The sequence below is a fragment of the Besnoitia besnoiti genome, assembly GCF_002563875.1.
Source record: "Besnoitia besnoiti strain Bb-Ger1 chromosome Unknown contig00007, whole genome shotgun sequence".
Classification (NCBI taxonomy): domain Eukaryota; phylum Apicomplexa; class Conoidasida; order Eucoccidiorida; family Sarcocystidae; genus Besnoitia; species Besnoitia besnoiti.
In genome coordinates this window covers 3,907,279-3,932,945 of record NW_021703915.1, presented here as the reverse complement: position 1 = coordinate 3,932,945, position 25,667 = coordinate 3,907,279, and the positions used below count along the sequence as shown (strand labels likewise).

Genomic DNA, 25,667 nt, shown 5'->3' with positions numbered 1-25,667 from the left:
TTGTGTTGCCTCTGCTTGAGCTGCCACCATGCAGAGTTCCATGTAGCGCCTTTCACTGAAGTTGGTTTCGCTATTGTCTCTCAGCGTCGGGAATCCCGAGGTCTAGCAGCCCATGCGCCACATTTTTGAACTGCCGGATTTCATAGGGTGTGTATATACGTACAGAGAACAAGTTTTCACCTCTGCGTCTTTCTCAGCTCGCAAGAGTCATATGCTGCTTGTGTGTGAGTGCGGCCGTGACTCTCGATTGCTCACGACAATCAAACATTAAACCGGCTGTGTGGCTGACCGCCCTCGGTCAGGACCCACAGAGGCTGTCCCATTTCGAACGGGCCCCGACATGTATGTTTGTACTCGTTTCGAGGGCGAGCCAAGCAGGGCACAAAGTTTGAGATGGGTACTTTCCGAATGCAATGCCCATCATTGAGTGTTTTTTATAGCGCGTCACCAGTAGTCTAGTCACTAGGATCCAGCTCCTGCATCCCGATGAAATCCATTGTCAAGTGAAGCCCACTGCCACATGTGACGCACACAAGTTACCCTGTTGTTACTCACACACATTACCGTAAGATTTTGCCGAAAACCTAGCATTCTCAGGCAGGTGAACAGCTTTCTTTTTCACAAAGTATCGAACGCAACTCGACACCCGTCAGCCTCCCCTGGAGGAAGGGCCGTCCGCTCGCCCCCTTGCCGTCACTTCTCCTTCACAAACCATGGCATCCGTCGCACGTTAGCCCCTGACTCTAGTGACGACCTGGTCGACCGATTCAGTTCCAAGCTTGACTCAAAACACCTTTCGACTTCCGCCGTAGCGGCGCCTCCACATTTATCATCGACATTCGCTGACTACAAACGGAGAGCCTGTTGTGCAACCGAAAGTCTTCAATTGCGAGCACAGGTGTCGCGCGTTTTCGCGAACGATTCGCTAAACACTGTAGCAGTACTGCGGGATGCGCTGCACAACTACTTCTGAGGGCTCCACAGAATCTACGACGGAAATTCGTCGTTGAATTGTTAACTTATAGGGCACCTCTACTGCAGGCAAGGAGATGCCTTTGCACTACCTTCTGTATAGTAGAGGAGAACCTAGAGAATATGATTTCGTAGCGGCCTTGCGAAAGTCCTTGACACTTTCGACATCCACCCAGCTATTTCGCAGTCGCCAGAGAGGATTCGAGCTGCCTCCTGTTTCGAGCTGCACGCAGGCAACATCCCTACACAGCTGAGGAATGAGACACGCGCTTGAACTCCAAGTCCCACATCGCGCGTATGCCGTCGTCTCTGCGAAAGCAACCATGGGACGCGAAAGAAAAAGCTGATTCAGCACAGCCCTGACAACTCGGTAGAGAACGCGAAGAGGCGGCTACGGACTACCAGTTTGCGGCGGACCCCACCAGCGCCTGCGCCGAAGAATGGACGGGGGCTCTCTGTCGCCCAGCGGAGAGGAGGAGGAGGCATGGCAAAGCATGTGAATGACGCATAATGCTTCTTCTAGCTCTTCGCCGGTCATCCCCAGCACCTTTTCCCCTCCCCCCCTCCCCCCCCCCCCTTGCTTACAGTGGTCATATCCGGCATGCTGCGGTCAAGGTAGTAGTCTTCCGTGTGCGCACAGGTCTCAGATCCCGCCGTGAGCATTCCGCCGATGCCGTCCGTGGCGCCAGGTTCGCGCTTGAAGCCCTCGTCATCAAGCAGCGTGGGCGAGTCGCTTAGCTCGATGAGCAGCCACGGAGCTAGGATCACGAAATTGAGGAGAAAGTCCTGTGCGTCTTCCAGCGTCAAACCTCTGCAGCGCACTCCACACAAAATAATTGAAGCAGTGAGGCGGCTGTCGCACGGCAGACCGAGCGTGGCCGCGATCTCGTGACACACTGTTCCAGTCTCTCGCCACAAAGCGGCAGCAGAAGATAGGTTCCTTGCGACGCTGATGACAAAAAGCGTGCCGAGGGGTATGGAGAACACAACGAGACCTGCGCGTCTCTCAAGTTATTCAACTCTGCTCCGCTCGCGCGCGCGACGTTCTCTCCTATTGGAAGTCAGGTCTCTCTTCCTTCACTTTCCAACCTGGGAAAGCGGATGCAGTTCCCCCCGGATCTTCATCGCTAGACGAGTGAGACCCTTACTGGATGTGTCGTGCGACCTGTTCACGTCGCGCAAAGAGGTAACTTCTCCTTCGGATTTCATGGACAAACATCTGTACGTCGGCCGGGATAAACGGTCTTCCTCTGAAGACGTCACCCTTCGGTCCACGCTCTCCACCACCGCGCGGCTTGTCTTCTGTGTGAGAATATTCCCTGTCTTCTTCCTGGGGCGCCTCGCGGGTGGGATCGCGCCCTGCAGAGCCGACGCTCGCACTTTTTCGTGCTCTCCGGCGCCGCCGCTGCACATGTTCAGCCTCCCACGGGTAGAGCATGAGCAGCGCGCTTTCGGCGGTGTCTTTGGCTTTTTGAAACCTTTCTGGATCCATGAGGGCAAAAAAGCCCGGCTCGCCGAATCCGCGGTGTTGTCGGGGATCAAAGGCGGCAGCCAAGAAGGAAGCATCGGAGCGGAAGAGGTCCTCGGCGCGCTCGGCTTGTGGCGAGAGACCGGCGCCCGCAGGCGGCGCACGTGCTCCGTGCGACGAGCCCGCTGGAGAGGAATTTCGTGTTTCTCCCGAGGCCTCCGCTGCCCTCCATCTCCCCTCTGCCCCCCCCGGGACGCTCGTGGCAAGCGCACCCAGAGGGCCTGCGCTGAAGGCGATTCCTGTCGCTGCAGTTGGAGGAAAAGCGGGCGGCGCGGGCACGTTGCGCCTTGTGCCGCTACCCTGGCGCTGCGTACGTTCACTGCGTTCGTCTCTCCTTCCCGCCGCCGCTTCTTCCCTCTCTGTTCTTGACGACGCTGGCGGATATCCTTGCTCGCCGGCGACCGCGCCAGCTGCCTGGCTGTGCGAGTAGTAAGTCTTGAAGAAATCTCTCCTCAGCAAAACCGTCTCCCCGTCGGCCGGATACGTCGCGCCCTCCCCCGCGGACGCGCTCTCCGGCTCCAGCCCCGAGGCCCGCCAAAGAGACGCCGGCGGAGCGCCGCGCGACGACGAAAACGCCGAAGGCTCAAGCGTCGCAGACACCCCCCGCGAATAAATGCCCGCCTGCGTAAAGAGCCACGCTTCGGCGCGCTCGACCGCAATGCACGCCGGCATATCATAGGCTCGCAGCTCCAAGCGAAAGTAGCTGACGCCTGCAGCCTGGACACACCACACAGCGACGACCGCAGAAAAGACACGTCGAGACGACGCAAGCGAGACAGGAAAGCAGTGTAGCAGATGCGTATCGTTCTCGAATACAGGGCCGCGCGACACAGCGGATGTGCCCACCGCTCGCGCTCCCCGCTTGCAGAGACAAGCGCCTGAGTCAAGGGGGGGTGCTCCACGGGGCAGCCTAGCGCGGCTACACTCTCGTGAGGTAGCCGAAAGGCATGCGCACACACAGCAGCAGCCTCGCGTCTGCTCGGTTCGAAGGTGACAACGGAGCTACGCGTCACGAACGGGGGTTTCTTTGTAAAAGGAAGCCATCTTCTTCGCTCGTCCTCACCTCCTGATGCAAAGAAAAAGAAAGAGAGTGGCAGGCTCCCTCCAGCGCGCAGACGTGCCGGTACATCGGGTAGGCTAAGAGAACTTCGAGAATCGTTGCCATCGCGAGCTGCGCGTCCGTTAGCTTTCCCAGCTGAAGAGCCGCGCAGGCACATGGGACAAGGCAGCAGACGGAAACTCGGCGACTGAAGAAGAAAGCCACATGACTCGATGAACAAAACAGCGGAGGCGCGCGCACGGCACACCCCCAGGCAACGCGTCACGCAATCACACACTACACCTCATTCAGAAGCGAATCACCAAGAAAGCGAGGAAAGCGAATATGCATATCTGTACGGTGCTACCGCATTCTTGACGCTAAGACAAACACATATATGTATACGTATATATACATATATATACGCGTATACCAGCACTGATATGAATGTGCTGGCACGGAGACACGCGGGGGAATATGCAGTCACGTGGAAGCAGAGCAGGTTAATGCGCTGGCTGTCTGTCGCTGCGCCTGTTCGCAGGCTCCAGCAGCTGTTTTCGGTTTTTCCAGGTGTGCGGCGCACCTCGATGCGCAGCGTCGATATCCGAAGAAAAAGGCCCGACAGCCCGTCCTCGCCGCGAGGGTCTGCGGCGCCGTGCCGGGGTCCGTCGTCTCCGCTCTTGTTCTTGCCTCCTCTTTTCGTTTGCTTCGTCTCCTCTCGCCGGCGGAGCGGTTCCTCTCGGGAGTCGTGCTGACGCGCGTTGAGTGGGGTTTTCCTGTCTCTCTCCTCGCCGCGAAGCGTCCGCCCCGCCGTAGAGGCCGCAGGGAGCAGCGCCGTACACAGGTTGCTTTCCGGCGCGCTGTCATAAACCAGCCGCCAGCGGTAGCGCGGCAGTGCGGGCAAGGCGCGCGAGCCTCGCACACGGAGTTGGCGCTGGAGGAAGGCGGGGAACGCCATGTGCTGCATCGAAATGACAGGCTCGGAGGTCAACTCCTCGATCGCAGGCGCACGCGAGAGCTGCAGGCGCGTCGCCACGCGCGCGACCAGACCCTTCGCCGCTGCGGCGCTTATGTCGCCCTGCACGAAGAAAAGACATTCACAAGTCAGTGGCGTTGCAGGGCACCAGGAGAAGCGAAAGCCCGTATGCTGTCACCCTCCCCCTCTCCGTCCAACCCCCTCCCTCCCCCCCAAGCGCATGCGCGCTCACGTGCACCAAGACTGCTGGCGCTGCGGCTGACCGGCTGAAAGAGTGAAAGCCAAGAAGGCAACACAGAGCGGCACGGCGCCGAGCGAGCACAGGCAGACAGATACATGCGCACATATCTCTGCAAAAAGCAGCACGCACATATGTAAGGCACATAAGTGTATGTGGTGGGTATGACTACGTCTCGTCGCGTCCTCACAGTCACGAGTGCCTGCAGGAACACCTTGCCCTTGAGCATTGCGCCGGCATCCTCGACTTCGGAGATCCCCGCGTGCTTGACGAGCTCGAATTGCCTTCGTCGGCTCAGAGGGACTCGCGAGCGCAGCAGCGCATCGCTGACGACGTCGCTGAGGCAGGTTGGGAGGTCTGACGAGCCCTGGCGGATCTCTTCGAGCTTCTCGTGCTTCACTCGGCTGAACGCGGCGATGTCGAGGAACTGCGCACAGGCGTCTCGGCGCTCGTCGCGGCACGCGAAGGAGCTGGGCAGTGGCGGCAGACCCTCAGAGGGGACAGACCACGACGGCGACGCGTCGGCGGGCTCGGCCGGCGACGCGGCGTCACTCAACTCCACGGGAGGGCCGGGGGAACCCTCCACGAGGCCCTTGACGATGAGCTCCGTCAGCGCCGGCAGCACTGCGGACACGCCTTCTACGTGCACCTGCAAACAGAAACGCCAGAGAGGGGCCCACAGAGGTGCTCTGACGGTCGCCCGGGCGAGCAGGCGGAAGAAAAAACGCGCATATAGTGAATGCACTGACGGCAGTCGCGCGACCAGGAAACGCGGAAACAAGGCAGACACCGAATTCACGCGGCATCGGCTTGGCGCGGAGAGCGCGCACAGAAAAACGATGGGAGGGCGAAGTCAGTTATGCAGCAGCAGCAGCAGAAAAAAACTGAGAAAACGAGAAGATACAGAGACGAAAATGATGGAACGGTAAGCAGCGCGCGGGGGAGACGCCGCAGCGCAAAGCTTTCTTTGCAGAAAGCACGCTGCACACAGACAGACGTACCTCGACACGGGGCGCGCTTGGATCTGCTTCGACAGAGAAGGAGATTTCCGCCATCGAGGCGTACACAGTAACCTGAGAAAGCAACAAGACGAGACACACCGAACGGAGGCGAATGGCGTGCGAAAACAGAGAGACATATTGCCGAATACAGACGGAGAGGGTGCCCCGTTGCGGAGACGCACACAGCAGGACCTGTCTCAGACCACGAACGTCTTCGAAAAGACGCGAGGCGCTTGCCGCTCCATGCCGCCGCTGCTCTGTCCCCCTGGAGACATTTCTCCCACTTTCTTGCCAAGTATTTTCAACTGCGTGCTCTGCGTTCTCTCTCCGTGTTCCCTACCTCGTGTAGCATCTCCTTGACGGTGGCGACGTAGAGGCCCATGAGTCCGAGAGCTTTTTCTCGAAACTCCGCCGCGGACAGAAGCCGGTCGTGCCGCGCGTCGCTGCTAGCCGGCGCGCCCCCCTGTCGCGCGTCTTCTCGCGTCTCCGCGAGCTCTCGCGGGTCGTCGAAGGGTTTAGGGTTAGGCTGCGCGTAGTTGAGGAGGAGCGTGACCGACGCGCGCGGCGGATCCTGCTTCTCCACGCGGTACGGGAGGTGAAACAGCTCGCAGCGTCCTCTGCATCTCTCCGCGCCGAGAGGTTGACCCGCCTCCTCTGCGTCGTCTGCGTCGAACGACAGCAGCCGCGGCACGGGCCGCGCGAAGAAGAGCGCCCGCGCCTCCTCCTCCTCCGCTTCGGCTGAGGCCGAGGAGGACAAAACGGCTTCGCCGGTCTCCGCGCGCGCCGACGGAGGCCCTGCGCGCCTCGCCGCGTCCTCTTCGTCTGCGTTGAGGTGGTGCCCCGCGGTGAGGCGGGCGTCTGGCGGAAGAAAGAAGGAGACGAGCGGCAACGAGAAACCCGTGCGCCGCCCGAGAAGCAGCGCGCGGTCTGCGGGCAGCGACGCTAGGGCCGACCATGTGAGCTCCTGTGTCGCGTCCAGCGGATTGACGGCGAACGGAATCCCGAAAAAGGACGAAACCAACGTGCAGAGCGGCACGACGAGCGGAGACGAGATCTGAGGCACACAGACACACTCCCATTTGAGATGAGTGCAGATGCAGCGGTGGCGCAAAGCTCGCCGAAAACGAGCAGGAGAGCGACCTAGGACAAAAACAGGAAGTCCACCAGGGTAACCTGCGGGTTTGAGAGCTCGGGAGGAAGAAATGGACTGACTGCACACCAATCTCGGCAGGAGGACGCGGGAAAGTCGCAAAAGGGATCGGCGCAAAAATTCAGAAAACTGTTTACGTAATCCTAATACAGCCACACGCAAGTCGGTGTGCCAGCGTTCTTTCCAATCAAAGATACATCTACAGGGGACTGTTCAGAGTCACGCGCACCGCGACTCGCTACCTCAACTCCCGAGTCCCTCGTACGAAAAACATTCGCTGCACACGCACTGCGCGTGAGCAACGATTTGAGAGTATCGCGCATCTCCTCAGCACAGACCAGACGTGTCGACATGATGCGCATGTACGCACTATCGTGTGCGTGGTAAATTGTCACTTTGGAGGCCGCACCATGAGGATGAGGTTGTCGGGTTTGAGCTGGTCGATGTAGCGCTCGAGCGACGGCTTTTTGACGTTTTCAAACAGCCACTGCTCCGTGAAGACGCGATCCGGACTCGAGACTTCTTGGAGATCGGCCGCGAGATACGCCGCTTCTTCCTGCGGAGAGAAGCGCGCGCCAGCCTGACCGGGCGACGAGGCAGGGTTGCTGGCGTGTGAAGCCAGGAGAGGGCGCGCCGTCCCCAGCGCGGAGGGCAGCGGCGGCCGCGGAGGCAGTGGAGGCACGTGCGCGTCGAATGCGAGGCGGTACATGCGCACGCGACTCTCGACGAATGCGCGATCCAACGGAGACTCTCGAATAAATCTGAAAACCGAAAAAATGAAGAAATACCGAGGGACGCACGCACTATCCGCGGCACGTCGCCGATCGACCAGCGGGAATCCGATGGGGCTCAAACGGGAGGTGCAAATGCGCGCGAAAGACGCGCGGACACAATACATGCGAATGAAAGCACGAAACACTGACGCAGCTTCTCACACACGCTGCACGCACCCGAGAAGTCCTCTGTCCAGAACAGCACGTAAGCAGCTTGTACGTATATATACATATAAACCGATAAAGACATATTTGAATAGACCGACACATTTCGTGAGCAAATAGGCAGTGAAGGCGTACGACAAGGACGGTCCCGGCGTCTCTCTCTCTGAATACCCGAAGGTGAGCGGGCATGCATGCATATATGCAGGCATTTATAGCCGCCGCTTGCAGCTATAATGCACTTATTTGTTTGAGAAGAGGGATCCGGACCTTAGGTACGAAAAGAGCGCAGAACCAATTAAGGTGAGGGCCGTGTGGTTGACGTTGTAGTCTTTGATTTCCACCGAAACGCGAAGAGTGGAGTAGCACCGACTCTCCTCCGCCTCGACATCAATCGCGTCCGCCAACCCCTGCTGCCTCAGCTGCGAAATGAGCGAGCCGGGGCCTTCCGAGCCCAGCACGTCGACGACGTATCTAAAAAGGAAAACAAGTTGACGCAGAAAAAACGAACAAAAGGCGTTCTCCCCTCGTTGTGAGGCACGAGCCGAGCCAAAAGATGAAACACTATGGCACCGTGGCTCTTATCTTTATGCCCATCACGCGTTGTAACTATGAAACAGATGCAGGCACATATATATATATATATATATATATATATATATATATGTGTATGATACGCAAAACTTCCTACACATAGCGGCCGTGCCTTAGAGGCCCGTGCGCAAACACATAAGAAGCCGAGCAGGAAGAAAGAAAGACTGTCGAGAAGACGGGGTCGCCCTAGGCTCTATGCCGCCTGGAGAAGGGGCGCGGAGACGGCACAGACACGCACAGACACGTTTCATCAAGGATTTGCGCGCAGCCTCTGCGGCGGGCGCGGACACAAGCGCTGGAGTCGAGGCCGTAGAAGATGAAGCAGAAACAAAGAAAAGGTGTTTTCAAGAAGCACCCTCAGCACTCGCTCCGGATCCGCGCGGACGGGGGCGCGGCAGCTGCCTCTCATCACGTTGGTGCGGAAAGACTGACTACGGTCGACGACGGAGGAGAGACAGGAGAGATGATCACTCACTTCGCATCGAAGACGTTCCACTCCGGATGAGGTTTTTCGAAGACAAAGACAAAGTCCACGCTGTGTTCGTGGTCCGTCGCAGGCTCCATCAGGACTTCTTTCTTCAGGTCGCAGTGCCTGGCCACGGGGACTGCCCTGGGGTCGTCGCGCTTCCTTCTGCTGTCTTCTTCCGGCGGCACACCGCTGTCTGGGGCGTTCCCTTTCCGCGGCGTCTTTTCTTTCTCTGCAGCAGCGCCTGAGTCTGCGTGGGTCGCGCTGTTTCCTGTGCTCGCTTCGCGTGAGCCGGCTGCGCTGCCTGTCTGGTCGGCGCACGTCTCGCTCGCTCCTTCGCCGAGAGTCGCGGAAGGTGTCGCGAGGCACGCGACCTGCGGCACGCGCGTCGGCTGAAAGAAGGGCGCCCCAGCGGAATTTCGTCCTTTTCTGCCCTCGGTTCTGCGCGACCCCCAGTCCTCCGCTCCAGCTCCTGCGCGGCGGTAGTCTCCCTCCTGGCGCATCGGCCGGTCCTGCGCGTCTCGCGCCCTCCGCAGGTCTCCGTCGTCGCGGCGGGCCTGCATCACGGCGCGGAGCGCTTCGGCTTCCTCCCTGGCGACGCGCTCGGCTTCCTTCGCCGAGGAGAAGAACGGCGTGTCGGCGTGCGCGTCGCAGGTGAAGGCCTGCGCCAGCTCCGGATTCGACCTGAAGGAACCGAAGAGTCGCTGGATGCGCCGCGTGAGGCGGTCCAAGTCCTCGACGGACCCCGGAGTCGAGATGACCAGTTTAAACGCGTTCGCGACATAAAACTGATCGTGCCAGTCCCACACGAGCGACGGGATGTGCTCGTTCCGCAGCCACACACTCAAGTGCTGCACCATGGGCAGCGCCACGCGCTCAAACTGCGCCGGCGGCTGCCGCGACGACGCACCACCCCCTCTCTCTCGCCCCTCCGACCCCCGCCACGCACCGCTGAACCCGTCCTCTCCCCCCTCATGGACGCCTTCTCCTTCCTCTCGCGCGGTTGCAACCTCGTCTTCACTCGCGTCGTCTTTAGCCGCAGGCCCTGCGGGCGCCGAGCCAGGCGACGACGACGCGGAAGAAGAGGCGTCGCGCGCTCCGCCTGCGCCTTCCGGCCGCGGCCGCCGCAGCGTCGCCGTCTGCTGCTGGTGGTGAAGCAGGAGAAACAGCAGGTCGGTCGACCCCACGTGGAAGCGCGAGGTCGTGTGCGCCGGATTGAACTGAAGAAAAACCCAAGCGACGAGGAGACGCGGTCGCGCAGCAAAACACTCCGCCGATGGCACATACACGCCACCGGACCGGATGGGGGGACCCGCGATCAAGGACTGCTCAAACCGAATAAGCAAAGACAGTATAGTTCCAAGAATGTGGAAGACCACTCTGGCATTCTTGAGAAACAGATGACCAAGTTCTTTATAAGTGTAATACACGACCACTCTGCTGGACTGCTTGAGACAGCTAAGAGCGCAGAGCCAGGAGCATCAGGGCGGCCAGGAAAAACACCCGCACGATCCTGACACATGCGCAGCCGTAAATCGCTCTGCGCGTCGCCGCAGAGGAGACACACAGAGCTGCTTACGGAGCCAGGCACGTGGACCTCCGGGCGACGCTGCGCGAAGCGAGGCTCCAAGTGACGCCCGAGCTGCGCAAGTACCCCGGTACTCTGTTCTCGAAGGGGCGCATGAACTCAGATTCATAGATACGCCAGGGATTTCACAAACTCGGCGCAAACACCCGTGTAGAGGCGCCGGCCTCACTCGGCGCCCGTCTGTCGTCTCCTTCTCTAAAGCATTGAGAGGTGGCGTTGCGCAGTGCACCGCGTATCGACGCATGTCCAGGCACGCGGACTACATGCATGATCTATGCTTCATTCATGTACGACTATAACTACATATACAGATACCTCATATACAGATGACTATACTATATATTGACAACCTACACAGATATAGCGCACTTATATGCAGAAGCATCAGTAGTCGCCTTCTTGATATTTGTATGTACGGAGGACGCGGATCGGATTCTTGTTGGCCTGCCAACCGGGTAGTAAGATATACGATAGGAGCTAATCGACCACTTAAGATAAGGCGCCTGTATAATAGAGCTGCTACTAATTAAAAAGATCAAACTGTATATATACAGACATGGACGGAGACACGTGGAGGCGGTGCGGCGCCGGTGTTGTGAGCGTACCACGTGATTTTTGAGAATGGAGGCCTTTCGCCAGTACGGTTCGCTTCTTCGTTTGCGAACTTGCTTCTGCTGCTGCTGGAGGAGCTGGATGACGCCTACGCCGACGCTCGCCTCGGTGATGTTGGGGTGTAGAAGCACGTGTCTCAGCTGCCTGAGCGACGCAGACAGCGCGGGCGCGGGCACCGAGTAGGACAGCGACGACGCGAACTCGCCAGTCGAGAAGTGGAGCGGCTCCGCGGCGTTGTTAGCGAATAAAAACGCATCCAGAGATGGATAAAATCCTTGGAGTTCGTCTTCTTCGCAGCACTCCCCACCACGTCTCTCGTCGCGCCTTCGTCGCTCCGGCCCCTCCTCCGCCCGCCCGGCCTCGCGCATTCCGTCCTCCTCGCGCGTGTCTGGGGGCAGCGTCTCAGTGTCGCCCTCATGTTCCGCGTCGGCCTGCTCCGCTTCTGCCTCCTTGGTGTCGCGGCTCCGCGCGTGTGTCGTCGGGAAGTGCTCAGAGGCCGCGTGCGCGCGCGAAGAGGCAGAGGAAGAAAACAGACCATAGGACGGCGGCGAAGAGACGGGCACGTAGTTGTTGAAGACTAAATGACCCGCCAGCGTGGCGAGGCCAGGGAGATGCGCCGGGTCGTGCAGGAAGCCGCCAGCGACCGACAGTGAGACGTGCGAGGGCGCAGAGCGAAGCTGCAGAGGGTCGGCGAGCAGCAGGATCTCCATCCCATTCGCCAGCCTGCAGCACACAACCCCCCAAACCGACAGACGGCGAGGAGTCCCAGCAGATCGGCGGAAGCGAACGGCGCGAAGCGCCGGCAGAGCGAGAGAAGCAGTGCGAAGTAGAAGCGACCCGGGAGACGAACAGCTGCGCACGGCGGACAAAAAAGACACCACGAGGAGTTCGGAACGAAGCGAGACGCAAGCGAGCTGTGCAAACGCAGCACAGGCGCCATGCCAGACAGCAGGCGGCGGAACAAGGGAGCGTCTCCGCCTCGGCCAGCCTTCCACGCGCCGCAGCGCACGCGCAGGGGGGGAGGGCGGAGGGGAGGGGACGACGGAGAAAGACGCGAGGGGGAGAGAGAAGGATTCAGCGCCGAGACCCGAGGAAAACGCGGAGCGAACAGGAAAGCGGAGGCGTGCACTCGTAGGCCACGCTGAGCCTGGACACATGCCCTGCCCTCGCACTGCCCTCACCTGGGTTCCGCAGTCGCGAGAGACAACCAGCGGCAGATGCTTCCACACCTTCCCCCCCTCCCTCCTCATTCCCGTGTGCCCGTCGAGGCACGGGCTGGAGCTCGGAGTCCTGCCATGACTCGCTGTCCTCTGCCTTGGGCCTACCTGACAAAGCGCCGATGCCTATGGTCGCTCTTCGGAGCGGGCACGGCATCGCCTTCCAGCACGAGTGGGAGCGGCAGAGCGTGGGGAGTCCGGTCCTTCGCCGCGCGCTCGCTGCCCTCGCGTCTTGAGCTCTCTGCGCGGTTTTCGCCCCAGCGTTCGCCGCCGCCCTTCTCCGCCGCGCCACGGCTGCCGCTCAGCGTGGCTGCCACAGCCCCTTGGAGGAAGGGAAGCTGAACGTCCTCAGCAGCGATCCCCCGCGCCAGACGCGAAGGCGCAGGCGCGCAGGAAGCAAGAGGCGGCGGACGGGAGGAAGGCGACACGGAGCCAAAGAACGGGGGCGTCCACGAGAAGAAGGTGAGGCCGTGAAGCACGAGGAGCCCAGCGAAGGCCCAAGGCGTGAGGCGCAGCGCGGAGTCGCGACGCTCCAGCGCGCCGGCGGAAGGGCGAGAGCTGCTGCCGCGCTTGCCCGCGACGCAGAGAAACGAGGAGAAAGTGGGCGAGGGAGGGAACAGGGAAGCAGACGGCCCCACGGCCAACGAGGCGAGCAGCGACGCCGCGGCAAGCAGAGGCGCGAGCGAGGCAGAGGTCCGCACGCCCTGATCCGGCACGGAGGGGAGACCTGCCTCTGTCCCCCCCCCAGGAAGGCCCCCTCGCGCGAGGGCGAGGCCGAGGGCGCAGGCGCGAGGTAAGCCGAAGGCCAAGGAGCGAATGAGGATGCAGAAAAGACAGAACGAGACGAAGACGACGACAGCAGTGTCCATAGCAGGGCCACCACATCCAGCGCGCCGACTATCGGGAGAACGAGCCGGAAAAAACACAGGGCGAAAATCGACCAACCGCCCACATGTCCTCGCCGCGCAGAAGGGGCTCGGCGCTGGCCTCCTGGCGGCCGGCGCAGCTGACCCTCCACAGCGACGCCCAAAAGAAGCGCGCGAAGCACGGCCGCCGAAGGCCAGCGCCGCGTGCGCGGAGTCGGAGCCGCCATGGCTCGGGCGGCGCCGAGGAACTCAGAATGGAGGTGCTTCCGACGACCGCAGTCCAAGCTTGTGGAGCTGAAGATGGCGGAAACGATTTTGGCGGCTTCCACCCGCCTCTCGGGTGCGCTTCAGCGTCAGTTCTGCGCGTCTGCCTGACGACAAGGAGCTCGTCAGAGAAAGAGACAGCTCCGCAGACAGCTACGCCGTTCAGTGAGGCCGTGCGGGGCAGCACGCCACCAGAGGCGGACACGTGGAGCGCTCCGCAGACACCGACCGTCGCATTCTTTTTCAGGACGCACGGGACATGTGCGGCCCCGCGGGGGAGAGGGGGTAGTGGAAGTGCAGGTGTCTGTCTGCGTTGCCTTCCTTGCGTGCGGAACCCCGGGGAAGCAGGCCAGAGGTCACTCGCGCAGAGAAAGCTCCTTTCCGCTTCGCCGGTGGAGCTTACTCTGTGCTCGTTTTGTTTGGGTTCGTGTCTCCTGTGATGGTGAAGACGAATTGCGCCTCTGTTCCCCGCCTGAGGCAGCCACGCAAGACATAGCGACTCCTATCGGCAGCAGCGAAAAGCAAAGAAGGACAGCGGCCTCTGTCTAGTATTCAGAAAAGGAACTGAGCGGTCTCGAGCGAAAGGCCGGAGCACCGAGGACGCGGAAGGACACACCCAAGTTAAATCCTCATCGCTGCTTTTTTCTGCCCTTGGAAGCCCCACTCCGCGGAGAGAGGTCCTGCCCCCCTTGCCCTTCCACGGCTGCGGCTAGAAGGACTTTTGGCGCATGTGCAGAGCAATGGCAGATCGAACGTTTTCCGGCGTTTCTTCTTGTGTTCGGACGCTGCGATGAAGTAAATGTCTTTGCCCCCATAGGCCGCGCGTCCGTGCTCCTTCCCCCTAAACTGGGTCGGTCCGAGCCTCCAAGTGAAAGAGAAGGCAAAGCAGCGCCCGTAGGACCAACTGATTTTCTCCAGATGCCAGACAAACCTCTCGCGAAAAAGGGACAGGGCAGCTCTAGGCCACGGGGCAGTCTTTGCTGTCGTGACGAAGACGACACAAAGGGCAAGTGCGCCAAGAACAGACGGAAGAAGCTGCCTCGATGGAAGCAGCGGGAGCGAAGCGTCTGCAGAAAAGGAACTGGAGGAAAAGGAAGGCGCGGAGCCTAAGAAACAAAGCAAAGGACCACAAAAGTCACACACTTGCAAGCCACGTTATGTACCTGAGATGCGACTACGGGCCAGCTTTGCGCAAGCGCATCTCTCTCCTTCATGCAGTCTCGTAAGTCGAACTTGAGTCTCCCAGCCAAAGTTCCTCGGTGCATCAGACGCACACTCACTTGCTGAACGCTGCGATGTCTGACGGCTTAACACACTGGAGAGGGACGCGGCAAAGTGCCGCTTGGCGAAGGCCGACTGCGTATACGCTCTGCAAATTCTCCCCCAAGGTAACAAGCGCGTCTCCCGGACTGCTTGCAGAGTGAAACAGTCCTCCACTAAGCCCCACATGGAAGGCAGCATACTTTTCCGGACACAGATTATGAAGTTTGAAGACGCCGAAGGCCTTGTTCCTCGTTTGGGCACAGCACAATCGGCTTCCTGAAACCTCTGCGGGCTGACTATAGCTGTTTGACCGTTGCTAGTTTGTTGTGTGCTGGTCGCGAATACAACGGAATGCCGCCAGACACGCAACCTCAGCTCCTCGGATCATATCTATGAAGCTGAGTCATCTCCTACACCTCAGCTGGACTCTCAATTTGCCCTTGGGCTAGGCAATGCGGGCCCTCGCAGCATCGATGCAAGGTATCGTTGCCCTACGGCGAGCTGAGGGCAGAAACTTGTCTTCGCTCCCCAAGGAACCACAGGTTCGGCTTGCTTTCGAGTTGTTAAATTCACTCTTGCTAGACGACCTCTACGGGCCCTTCTTACAACTTGGCTTTGAACTTTTGTATGCAGGTTGGGAATAACACCGACCGAGAGGCACACAAACCCGACAGAAAAACACGTCGCTCCGTGGCGGTTAGGATAGGTGGAGGGCGAGTTTGATATTGCGTTTTTCTGTGGAGTCGACACATCGGTGCCACAGCATTTGCGTCCAGCATCGACGGTAGATAGCACGTGTGATATGTAGCTAGCGTGCTGGTCCACGGCGGATTTTTCGAAATAACGCACTGAGTATTACTGAATATTACAATGGGTTATTAAGGGCGCGAGTGCAGTCTCCTGCCTTATTTGCACCTCTCTGCTGCAGAACAGCGTGCCACCGACAGCTGTCGCGGATTTCCCCAACTCGGAGAATGGATTCAGTCTCCGCAGATCCAGAATGCATTATTCAGACATCCAAACCGAACCGTCCCGATCTGGGTGAGCGGGTGAAGACGGAACCTCCATGGCTTCCCATCCGCTCTCTGATTTTTGCCGTTGTCAGTCGTGGGGAGCTGCGCTTCCATGAACGTTCCAGAAACCCCTGATAGATGCGTCGCGTGCATACAAAACAGCAACGAGGACACCGTGGCTGTGAACCCTGTTGTCGGGAGGGCCGTACATAAGGGCATGCAGCACTGCTAGATCAATCGCGGACTGGCTTGCGTAGCGCCGACCACAGCGAAGGGGTGGCGTGATATCTTCAGTAGTTCCACCCACCTTGTCGGCGAACGAAACCGATTTTGCCTCACATACGGTATCACCGACGAAGCTAGCACGCTTGGTTCTGTTCCCGCTCCCTCGAAGCCATCCACAAAATGGAAGAATGGTTCGACAGCGATCAAATAATGAAGAGTCACGTTGTTGCGCGCCTCTCTCACAGCCGTGAGTGCTTTCTGTACCGATGCAAGCTGACATACACAGTCTTGGAAAAAGAGGGGAACTGGCTGGACGCGTGACCGAGGACTGTACGCACGGTACAAGGAGCGCTGTCTTCATCGTGCCTCCCTCAATTCCTCCATGGACAGTAGCTGCTTCGCTGGGTTGGGCGCTTCATTTCACTGAAGCCCTGATTCCTTTTTTGCCTAGTGCACCTCCTCTGAGTTCCGTGATGCTGCCTAAAAAAAATCGGAGGCCTTAAATCACAACTCGTGACGCCAGTGACACGCTGCTTTCGGACCGGAAAGCGGTGGCTAAGCATGCATTCGCCTGCGTTGTCCGCAACGTGTGATGACAATACCCGTCCCGGGGCGAGGCGTGCTGTGTCCGCCAGCACCATGTGTGTTCGGCGATCTGAACTGCGAGTAACAGCCGTAGTGTCATGAGTTTGGCAGCGGCCCCTGCACTAACTCGCGAAGGCGGGCGAGCATCCATAGAGAAGAATAAAAGTGACTGGACAGACAGCCTAAAGCAAATTTTGCGACGCAGAACCTCTACGCTTCCCTGGGTGACGCCTCTCCTCGGCCGGGGCAAAGCGGGTGACGCCACGCCCTCTTACGAGCGTAGCAAGGCTGTCGGGTCTATAAGTCGCACGATCATGGCTCGCGGAGGAAAGGTCGTCAAGTTCGGGGTTATCTCCGCGAATGAGCATCATAAAAACCGTCGTTGCCCTTACTACAGAAAGCGACGGAAGGGGGGCAATAGCCAGTCAACAATCACATTAGGAGTTTGCACTCAGCGGTCTCGGCCTTGGCGGGCGAGTTCGCAGCTATGGTGCACGGAAAAATGAGTCCGTGTAGATCAGGCCAGATCCTGTGTGCCCGTTGACAAGGAACGAGCAAGCGGTGTTTTTCCTGAGCTTCTCTCATCAGCATCCGCATCCTCAAGGAGGACTACCTTCGTAGGCAAGAGGACTAAATCTCCGTCAGCGTTCTGCTTTCCAGTTTCCAGACACGTTGAGAGGCGACAAGCAAAAACGCGCATGCGTTTGCGCAGCGTGTTGTGCTTCTTTTCGCTGAAGGCCACCGCTCGGTCGACGTGCCGGCATGCCAAGTCGGCGGCTTGCGACATGCCTTTTTGTAGTTTCTTGTTCGACACTCCGCTGTGGGTTGTTTTTCTCTACTGTCCTAGAATCTCGTCTTGCTTTGGTGTCTCTTCTGTCTAATAGGAGCGGTATGCTACAGCGTCGTCTCTGGCCTCTCCCAGGTGCCTGCAGAGCTGAGTTCGGTTCGCGAGCGTAGAGAGCATGCTCAAGCCCGACGACTGAGCGTTCTGCATGGGCTCTCATTTCTCTGATACCTTTGCTGTCTGGTGTCTTGTCGCTTTTCGTGTCCGCTACAACTGCCAAAGTTGGTCTGTGGAAGCTCTTTTCTCATGTCTGCGAAGAAACGGGCTGATGCAGGCATGCATCTCCGGCGGACGTGGTGTCTGGATGCCGTCTCCCTTTGCGAGAGTCCTCGTCGCTACCACCGATTTTCTTTGTTTTTGTGCGTTTAGACGGACTGTCCTGCTCCTAATGCTGTGCGAAATCCGGACAGGAAGGTAGTGGCGGCGGTGCTGGCGCTGAGGTTGATTGCTCGTCGTGTTCTCTTCATTTGCCGTGAGACCGTCCCGACAAGAAGTTCGGCTTTTTAGTCTTTCCGTGTAATATCTACGTATGCGCATGTAGGCGCATCAACATGTAAGGTACCTGTGCTTATGGTGAGGCTCCATTTTTCACCTGGATAGGTGTGGCGTTCGTCCTCTCCACCCGCACCCTTCAGTTTTTGTAAGCCTTCGCAGCTAGCCTTATTCGTTTTCATTATCTATCGTTCTCCCTTTTCAACTTGTCCTTCTGCGGCGTTGCTGTGTATTTTTAGTATCCTTTCGTCCCGGTCTACGTCCGCTCGCGCGGCTCCTTTCTCACAACATTTCGCATTCTTCATTTTCTTTGCTCGTGTCGTCTTTGTTGGCTGCGTCTCTGCCGCGAGTTCTCGCTTTGCTCGCCGCCAGGTTTGTGCTTTGCCGTCGGTTTTAACCTTGCTTCATTCAGTGCCTTTCCTATCAAAATGTCGATGGAGCAACTGATGGCGCTGGTGCCGCTGGAGGCGGCGCTTGCGGGCAAGGAGAAGGGCGGCAGAAAATCTCGATGGGAGAGGCCGAAACCAAAAAAAAAGGGTGTTTCCAAGTGGGGCCCTGTGGACGTAAGTTCCAGCATCCCGGGCTTCCTCCCCCTCAGATAAAAGCATCTCCGCGACGGGTCTCCTACGCGTTTCAGCGTGGTCTCCTGTCTTATCTGTCGAATCTTTTTGTTTCGCTACCCTCAAGCACACCCTCCACACACAGTCTTGTGTTTGTCCTGTTGCGCTTCCTGATATCCTCGGGCGTCGCACAGGCTCTTTTCTTTTGTCTGTGCTTCCTTCTGGGCATGTACGCCGCGTGCACACCCCTCTCTGGGTGCTTCGTTGTGCGCCTAAGGCCGTCGTTTTGTCGCTTCCGCCTTCATTGCGCCTACGCCCCGCAGTTCTGCACCTTGTATGTCCCTCGTGGGGCGCCTTTACTCTTGTGAAAGTTTAGCTCCGACGTGCAGCTTTTTTTCATCTCGCTTGCATCCTTGCGTCTCTGCTGGTGTGTGTATCGCCTCCGCAGCTCCACCCTTCTCCAATTTGTCGCTCTCTCTGTCTCTCTCGTCTCTGCAGGCTGGCGCCGCGCGACGTGTTTCACGCAGTGCTCGACTCATCGTGTGTGCCTGGTTTGGCGGTGTTTTTTCGTCGCACTGCGTCTTGGCGTTACGTGGCTTGGGCTGCCAGGTGTCTCGCTGGCGGGTCCTGCTCCGGTCCTGTTGCCTCACGCTATTTCGCGTGTCTGCTGCGCGTCGGGTCTCTGCTTTTGCCAGGACAAGGACTTCCTTCCGCCGCCGTATGTGGATCTCCCCGTGGGCATGACGGCTCCGCAGATGGACCGTTTTCTCCGCGAACAGCGCTTCGATGAGCTGCAGAGGAAACTCGCCGCGGGTGATTACGAGTTCGGCGACCCAGACATCCGACCACCGTCGCCTCCGCCCATCTACGACCGGAACGGAAGTCGTATCAACACGCGCGACGTCAGGTAAGGCACGCGACGCATCAAACGGCGGAGAAGAGGAGGATGAATTCCCGCGTGGTGTCTAAAACTGTGCATGCGTTTGTATGCACATACGGGCGTCGCCATCGGCGCGACGCAGGTGTGCGAAGAGCCGCGGCCGGGTCGAGAGTGAATGCACGTAGACAGAAGAGTCGAGGCGGTCTACCTATGTAGGTACGTCTATGCGCCGAGGTATATATGTATATGTATGCATATATGTATGATGTTTTTTTTTCCTACGCTCGTACGGGGACAGCGACACTAATGCGCAGGTAGGTTTGTAGGTATATATATGAATGCGTCTGGTAGAGGCCTTGCATGGCATAAACGCGCACATGGTCTCAGACACAGAGTCGCCAAAATGGACACTCGCATGTGGAGAGCACAGCTTCCAAACGCTGGCGGTCTGCGTTGCTTGTGGGTTCAGAGTGAAGTCTGCAATGCAGGCCGAGCAGCAGCGCCTGACGGAGTTCATGGTCAAGCACCTTCCAGGCTTCGTCCCGCCGCCCGACTGGAAGCCGGCGAAGAAGGTTCGCCGCATCGAGATCCCCCTCGACAAGGTGAGACGCGGGCGAATTCAAGTGCAAAGCCGTGCAGAGCGGGCCCGCGAAGGGCTCAGCAGCTGAGTCCGCCAAAAACCTGAAGGGAACCAGCCAGAAGGAAACAGCTGGAAGGACGGGTGGGATGGTAGGGCGGGGGGTGGGGAAAGGGAGGGGCGGCCGCAGACTGCCATTGGGGGGGCGGAGAAGCGGGGACAAAGGAAAAGAGACGAAGCTTTTTTGGCGAGGTCTGAGGCAGGACCCGAAGAAATAACTAAAGCCTCGCTGCATGCACAGAGCGTGGACGAGCACAGCGAGCAGCCGTTAGGCGCGCGCTGTGAGTAGACATGCGGGCGAGAGGGTTTGATTCGTCATGCGATTGGAAGGCGAGGAAGGCGCAGGTATCAACGCGGAGCGCCGAGAGGGCGGGTTTCTTGAGGGTCCTCTGCGTGTGTGTTGCGCATGTTTTCTGTCCAGTATCCAGACTACAACTTCATGGGAATTATTATTGGGCCGCGAGGCTGCAACCACAAGCGCCTGGAGGCTGAGAGCGGCACGACGATTTCCGTCAGAGGACGAGGCACGCAGGTAAGTTTTCGATCTGCTTGTCTCGTCGCCTTCTCCGCCTCTTAGCTATCTGTGCTACAGAAGGGGCGGCAGCCTGAGCATGGCAACTCCACCCTTGTCTCTTGCCAGGCGCTTCTATCATTAGGCTCAGCACGCTTCGTTCTCTGAGTGCGGCGTCTCGTTTTCGTGTCTGTCCGCGGCGAATCTTCCTTCGTGACGAGTGTCGTGGGTGTGGGCGTTTCGGTGCGATTCCTAGTTGTGAAAAAGGGGGTAGGGCCTTGCGGGCTCAATTCGCGGGTCTTTCATCTTCTTGACTTCTCTGTCTTCTCTGTCCTTCCTTGCTTTTGGAAATACCTCCATCCAGCAGAGACCTCGCTGTCAAGTGTCGACTTTCCTGTGTTGTTTTGCATGTTTGGCGACTACTCGTCCCCTTTGCTGCTTCGTTTTCGTGGATGCGTGTGAGTGTGTGTGTCAGTAGGCGGGTGTGTGCTTTGCAATGTGTCTGCGTGCGTGTCTTTGGCGACGTCGCTCGCGGGCTCCTTGCCTCACGCGTTTTCTCTGTGTCATGCCGATTTCCTTTTCCCCGCGTGGCTGTGTTTTTTCGCTCTTCAGAAAGAAGGCAAGCGCGACCACCAGACGGAGGAGGAGGCGTCGATGCCGATGCACGTCCACATCTGCGGAGACACAGAGGAGGCGGTGGAGGTGAGCGTCCCTGACTCGTTTTTTTCCCTCTTCTGTTTTCGTCGCATGTGTTTCTTTCGTGTCGCTCTGCATCACTCTCTGGGCCGTGCCTGTGCCGAGGGGCCCGCTGTTTCGCATCGCTCACTCTCCTCTGCGTGGTCTGAGCTGCTGTCTGTCGTGCATTGTGCATTTTCCCTCAGAAAGCCCTCGCGCTGATTGAGCCTCTCTTGGATCCTCTCCACCCTGCCCACGAGGAATTCAAGAAGCGCGGCCTGGAGCAGCTCGCGCTGGTTAACGGTGTGAACTACTCCGATCTCGAGGCGCGCCGCTGCCCCGTTTGCCAGGGGGCTGGACACACAGGTAAGGGGAGGCAGATGCACTCGGCTCATTGCCTCTGCGCCTGTGGGCCTGCAGTCTATATTCTACCTGCTTTCCGCGTATTATCTCAGACACTATCTCCATCTGGCTCCGGTCGACAGTGCATGATCTTCGCTATGGGTCGTCTTCTTATTCTAGGTTCCTTAGTATCTTTTCTGGCCTCTCTGCCGATGCGTGGGGGCTTGCGTTGACCTGTCACGTCGCGGGGGGAACGCCCGCGCCTGACGCCCGCGCCTGACCCGGCAGTGTGCAGAAGCGTTGGACTGCCTCACTGCTGCACGGACGAGGCTACAGGATCTCGTGGAGGTTGCACAAGACAAAGCTTATGGAGACGGAGTTCGCACAGGCGCCTTTCCGTCTCACTCGCTTGAGAAAGCACTGCTCTCCATGGATTCCGGTGTTTTTTTCGCGGTGCTTTTCTTCAGCCCAAGACTGTCCGGACGCGCAGGAGCTGCAGCCGTTCAAGAAACCCGAGGTGGTGAGTGGACTTTTTGTCTCCCGCCGCGTATTTGGGCGCCTAGTTATATGTATTTGCAGACATGTGTAGTTGGACAGGGAGGCGAGTACATGAATAGCTGAATACGTCGTTTACAATGTTTCGCATGCCGTGATGCGGGCTTCGATGGCGAGGTGCTGCCGTTTTTTTCTCGATCTCTATGCCCTGAGCAACACGCTCGTGTGTACCTTTCTCCGCCTACACGCTTTGTCGACGGCCCCCGTTTAGGGTTTAGGTTTATGCCTGCGGATATGGAACACATTTTTAGCGTGTCTAACATCTATTTGAACATGACTTACTTATACACGTATATATGTTGGTGTCGAACTATATGTGGAGGAACACGACTTGTTGTGCGGACGGCTTGAAGGTGGTCTGGGTCGCGTTTTTGATGGCTTTGCTTGGAGACTTGTGTCGCCCTGCGAATCCATTTTCCCTTTTCCAGCGCTGTGCACTCTGTGGAGACTTTGGCCACGTCACGATGGACTGCAAGCTGCGTCGCAACGGACCTGCAGGGGCCCCGGGAGGGCCTCCCCCCCTCCGCCTCCAGCAGGCGGCAGAAGCCGTGAAGAGCAAATGAAAATGGATGCGGTAAGCTGACGCGGACGGCGGGGCATAGGCCGTACACCATGGGTTTTTGTGGGGTGTGCGCCTTTTTCTGCATCTGACTCGAGGGGGCCTATTCACCGGCCGATGATGCACGCTTGTTCGCGAACAAGGGTCCAGAAGCCGGCGCGTGTGTGGTAGATCCCCTTCGTTAGCCGATCTGCGCACCTGCGTGGCGAGGACACTTGGCACTGTCATCCAGTTCGTTTTCGCCTCGTGCATTGACGGTCTTCCCGTGCTTTTAGGAGTACCGCAAAATGATGAGCGAGTTGACCGGTGACTCGACTCTGGATGGCTTGGACGACCCGTCGCTGGCGCGGAGCCCAGAGGACCCAGGGTCGCAGCTGCGCGGGTCTCCGTACGCCTCCTCGACGCCGAATGCGCCCAACGCTGCGACACCTCCTCCAGGCGTCTCTCCTCCCTCGTCCTACGACCGGCACTCGTCTTCGCCCTCGCCCTACTCGGCTCACGGAATGCGCGGGCCTGGGGGTCGCATAGGCGGACCCAGCGGGGTCCCGCCGCCGCCGCCCATGTCCGGCGCGGGAGACAGCAGGCCAGGGGGCTTCGGCGTCGGGCCCGTGCGGGGCAGGCCCGGGCTGGGATACAGCGGTCGAGGTGCGGGCGGCCGAGGAGGCAGAGACGAAGAGGGCGACAAAGAGGCCTTCATGCGGAGGGGCGGAAACGAGTTCTGGAGAGACAACCTCAGAGGAGGAGAGGGCGACTTTGGAGGAAACGGGCCGAGGCCTTGGGGCAGAGGGGGAGGAGCCGGAGGACCGGTTGGACGTGGCATGGGCGTCTATCCCGAGGTGATAATGCCTCCGATGGGGATGCCGGGTAAGTGCGCGGCAATGTGTCTTGGAGGCGTTATGTTCGCGAGTGGGTCCTTTATGCCCTCGCTGACACACGTAGCGCCGATTCGAACGTGCGTTGGTCCTTCTGGAACCCTTCGGGGTTTGTCCGTTCCGCTATTTTGCTTGCGCGTGCAACTCCCTCTCTCCGCTCTCTCTGGCCTGTCTTGCCGCTTCAGTGGCTCTTCACGAGAGGCTTCAGCCTTTTGTTTCTCCTTCCGCTCGTGCCTGCACACGTTATGAGCGCGCTTACCACAGCAGCAGCTGCGAAGTCACTCGTGTGCTTGATCCCAGGTCTCGCAGCGTCGTTCGCGCCCGTCGCGGAAGGTGTGTCGACTTATGCGTCTTCACGCGTACAGGTGACTTCCGCTCGCTGTGGTGTCGCGTCTGACAGGAATGCATCCGCCGTGGGGAGGCATGCCCCCCCCGGGCATGATGGGGCCACCCATGGGCCCCCCTGGTGGACCCGACGGTGGCGGACCAGGAGGCGCCTGCCGGAGTCGAAGTAAGATTGGTCGCGCGAAGATGAAACGTCGCGCGCATCTGCTGCTGTGCCGACATGCTCCTGAGACTGCTACAAATATGCCCGTTTTCGTTCATACATGTATATATAAATGTATATACATATGTGTAACAACCCCGTGCGGGCATCCTGAGACGTGCACACCCGCGTGGGCGTGGTTGACACGTCTCTTACGTTTTGTGACGGTGGGTGCGGTCGCTTTGTGCCTGTGAGGTAAATTTGTTTTGTCCTATTTTAGCTGTTTCGTAAAGCCGATTGGTTGTTTGGTGTGTCGTGTTCATTCTTGTATACTTAGCGGCCTTCTGTGCATCGTACATACGGGTAGACTTGCACCGCTGCGTGTAGGTGGGTGTGATTGTCGACGTCATTCGCTCTGTTGTTTCAGTCCGCGTCTCGGGCGCGTCTCGATTCACCTGCCTGCCGACCCCAATGCTGCCTGTCTTCATCCCCGCTTTGTCGTGTGCTGTGTTCCTCTTGTATTCTGCGCAGTGGGTAGCGCCACGGGCGGGAATGTTCCGCCAAACTTTGCTTGGGGTTCGGGCCCGTTTTCAGGCCACTTTCCGCCCCCAATGTGGGGGCCAGGATCGTCAGGGGGGCAGATGGGGCCCTCGGGTTCATCTGCAGGAGGTGGGTTCCCGATGAACGGAGTGGGTGCGTTGTCGAGCAGCGCAAGCGACGCCGGTGGCAGCACCGGCGCGGCGAGCCAGGGCCCCGGAGGACCGTTCATGAGTCCGTGGGGGTTCGGCGCTCCGGGCGCGGGTCCTGGTGGCGGCGCAAGTGGCGCAGGCACGGGGGCACCTCTCCCGATGGCGCCGGCTGGGGCTCCACCTCCCGCACCCGATGTTGACGATAGAGATGACGACAACATGGACATGAATGACTGAGGAAGGAACTACGTAGGCACGAGGCGGCCTCGGAGGATGCGAATGAGAGAAGGCATATATGTGCTCAGTGCGCCATGCAACAAGGTCCTCGTTCCACGGACAACAATGGGACGTGGCAGGTGAGCGGCCCGCCTCGGGAGCGTGACGTGCAGGGACGGTGCAGGCACGCAGACGCCTCTCGTGTCTTCCCGTGTTTTTTCCGTGACCCTCTCGAGCTTCTCTTTATTGGCGCACGCGGCGGCGAAGGGAGAAGAGCAGAAGAAGACGACCTGTGAATAAGAAACAAGCTGGGGGGGGGGGGGGGGCGGGACGGTAGATTGTGTGGTCGATTGGCTCCAGGTGCGGGATGCTGCCTAGCTGAACGAGATACCATACGGAGGTTAGGGTGTCCTTTGTGCTTCGCGTCGCACTGCCCCTTGCAGAAAGCGAGATACAGTTTTAGTTTTGTGGGCGGGTGCCAGCAACACCACGCGGAGCTGCGCGAGGAATCGTAAAAAAGAGGCAAATTCACGCGAGAGAGGTGTTGCTGCGTCTCCAGCGGCTTCTCACGTATGTAAGGCCACTGCGTCCTCAGGAACGATTGCGCGTCCGAGGCTGGCGTCCCTACTACATGGCTATAGCTATATACACACGTATCGTTACGAGTCGAGAAGTTGACGTATGGGTATAGGGCTATCGATACGCGCGCAGATGCCCTCTTGAAATTTATACGTTTTTCGATTACGTCAAAACGCTGCGCCCAGGGTTTGGCGGGCACACACCGTGAGACGCACGCTCAGGTCCTCGAGCGAGGGA

At 59.0% G+C, this 25,667-nt stretch overlaps 2 protein-coding genes across 2 annotated transcripts; one reads left to right on the top strand and one right to left on the bottom strand.

Annotated features, from left to right (window-relative positions):
* Positions 1-455: 455 nt before the first annotated feature.
* BESB_075390 (uncharacterized protein) lies at positions 456-11,822 on the bottom strand (the record flags this gene model as incomplete). Its single annotated transcript, XM_029365912.1, has 13 exons — positions 456-513; positions 1,065-1,195; positions 1,558-1,783; positions 2,121-3,217; positions 3,564-3,695; positions 4,123-4,617; positions 4,944-5,402; positions 5,755-5,826; positions 6,095-6,808; positions 7,314-7,665; positions 8,110-8,313; positions 8,909-10,119; positions 11,093-11,822. Coding segments are annotated over 13 exons (5,881 nt in total), but the record flags the coding sequence as incomplete, so codon positions are not given.
* A 6,474-nt stretch (positions 11,823-18,296) lies between these two features.
* Positions 18,297-24,872, top strand: BESB_075380 (zinc knuckle domain-containing protein; the record flags this gene model as incomplete). Its single annotated transcript, XM_029365911.1, has 10 exons — positions 18,297-18,431; positions 19,124-19,335; positions 19,778-19,910; positions 20,367-20,477; positions 21,069-21,158; positions 21,338-21,497; positions 21,941-21,993; positions 22,863-23,451; positions 23,860-23,970; positions 24,478-24,872. The coding sequence occupies 10 exons, from the start codon at positions 18,297-18,299 to the stop codon at positions 24,870-24,872; spliced, it is 1,989 nt and encodes a 662-aa protein (XP_029218395.1).
* Between the last annotated feature and the right edge of the window lie 795 nt (positions 24,873-25,667).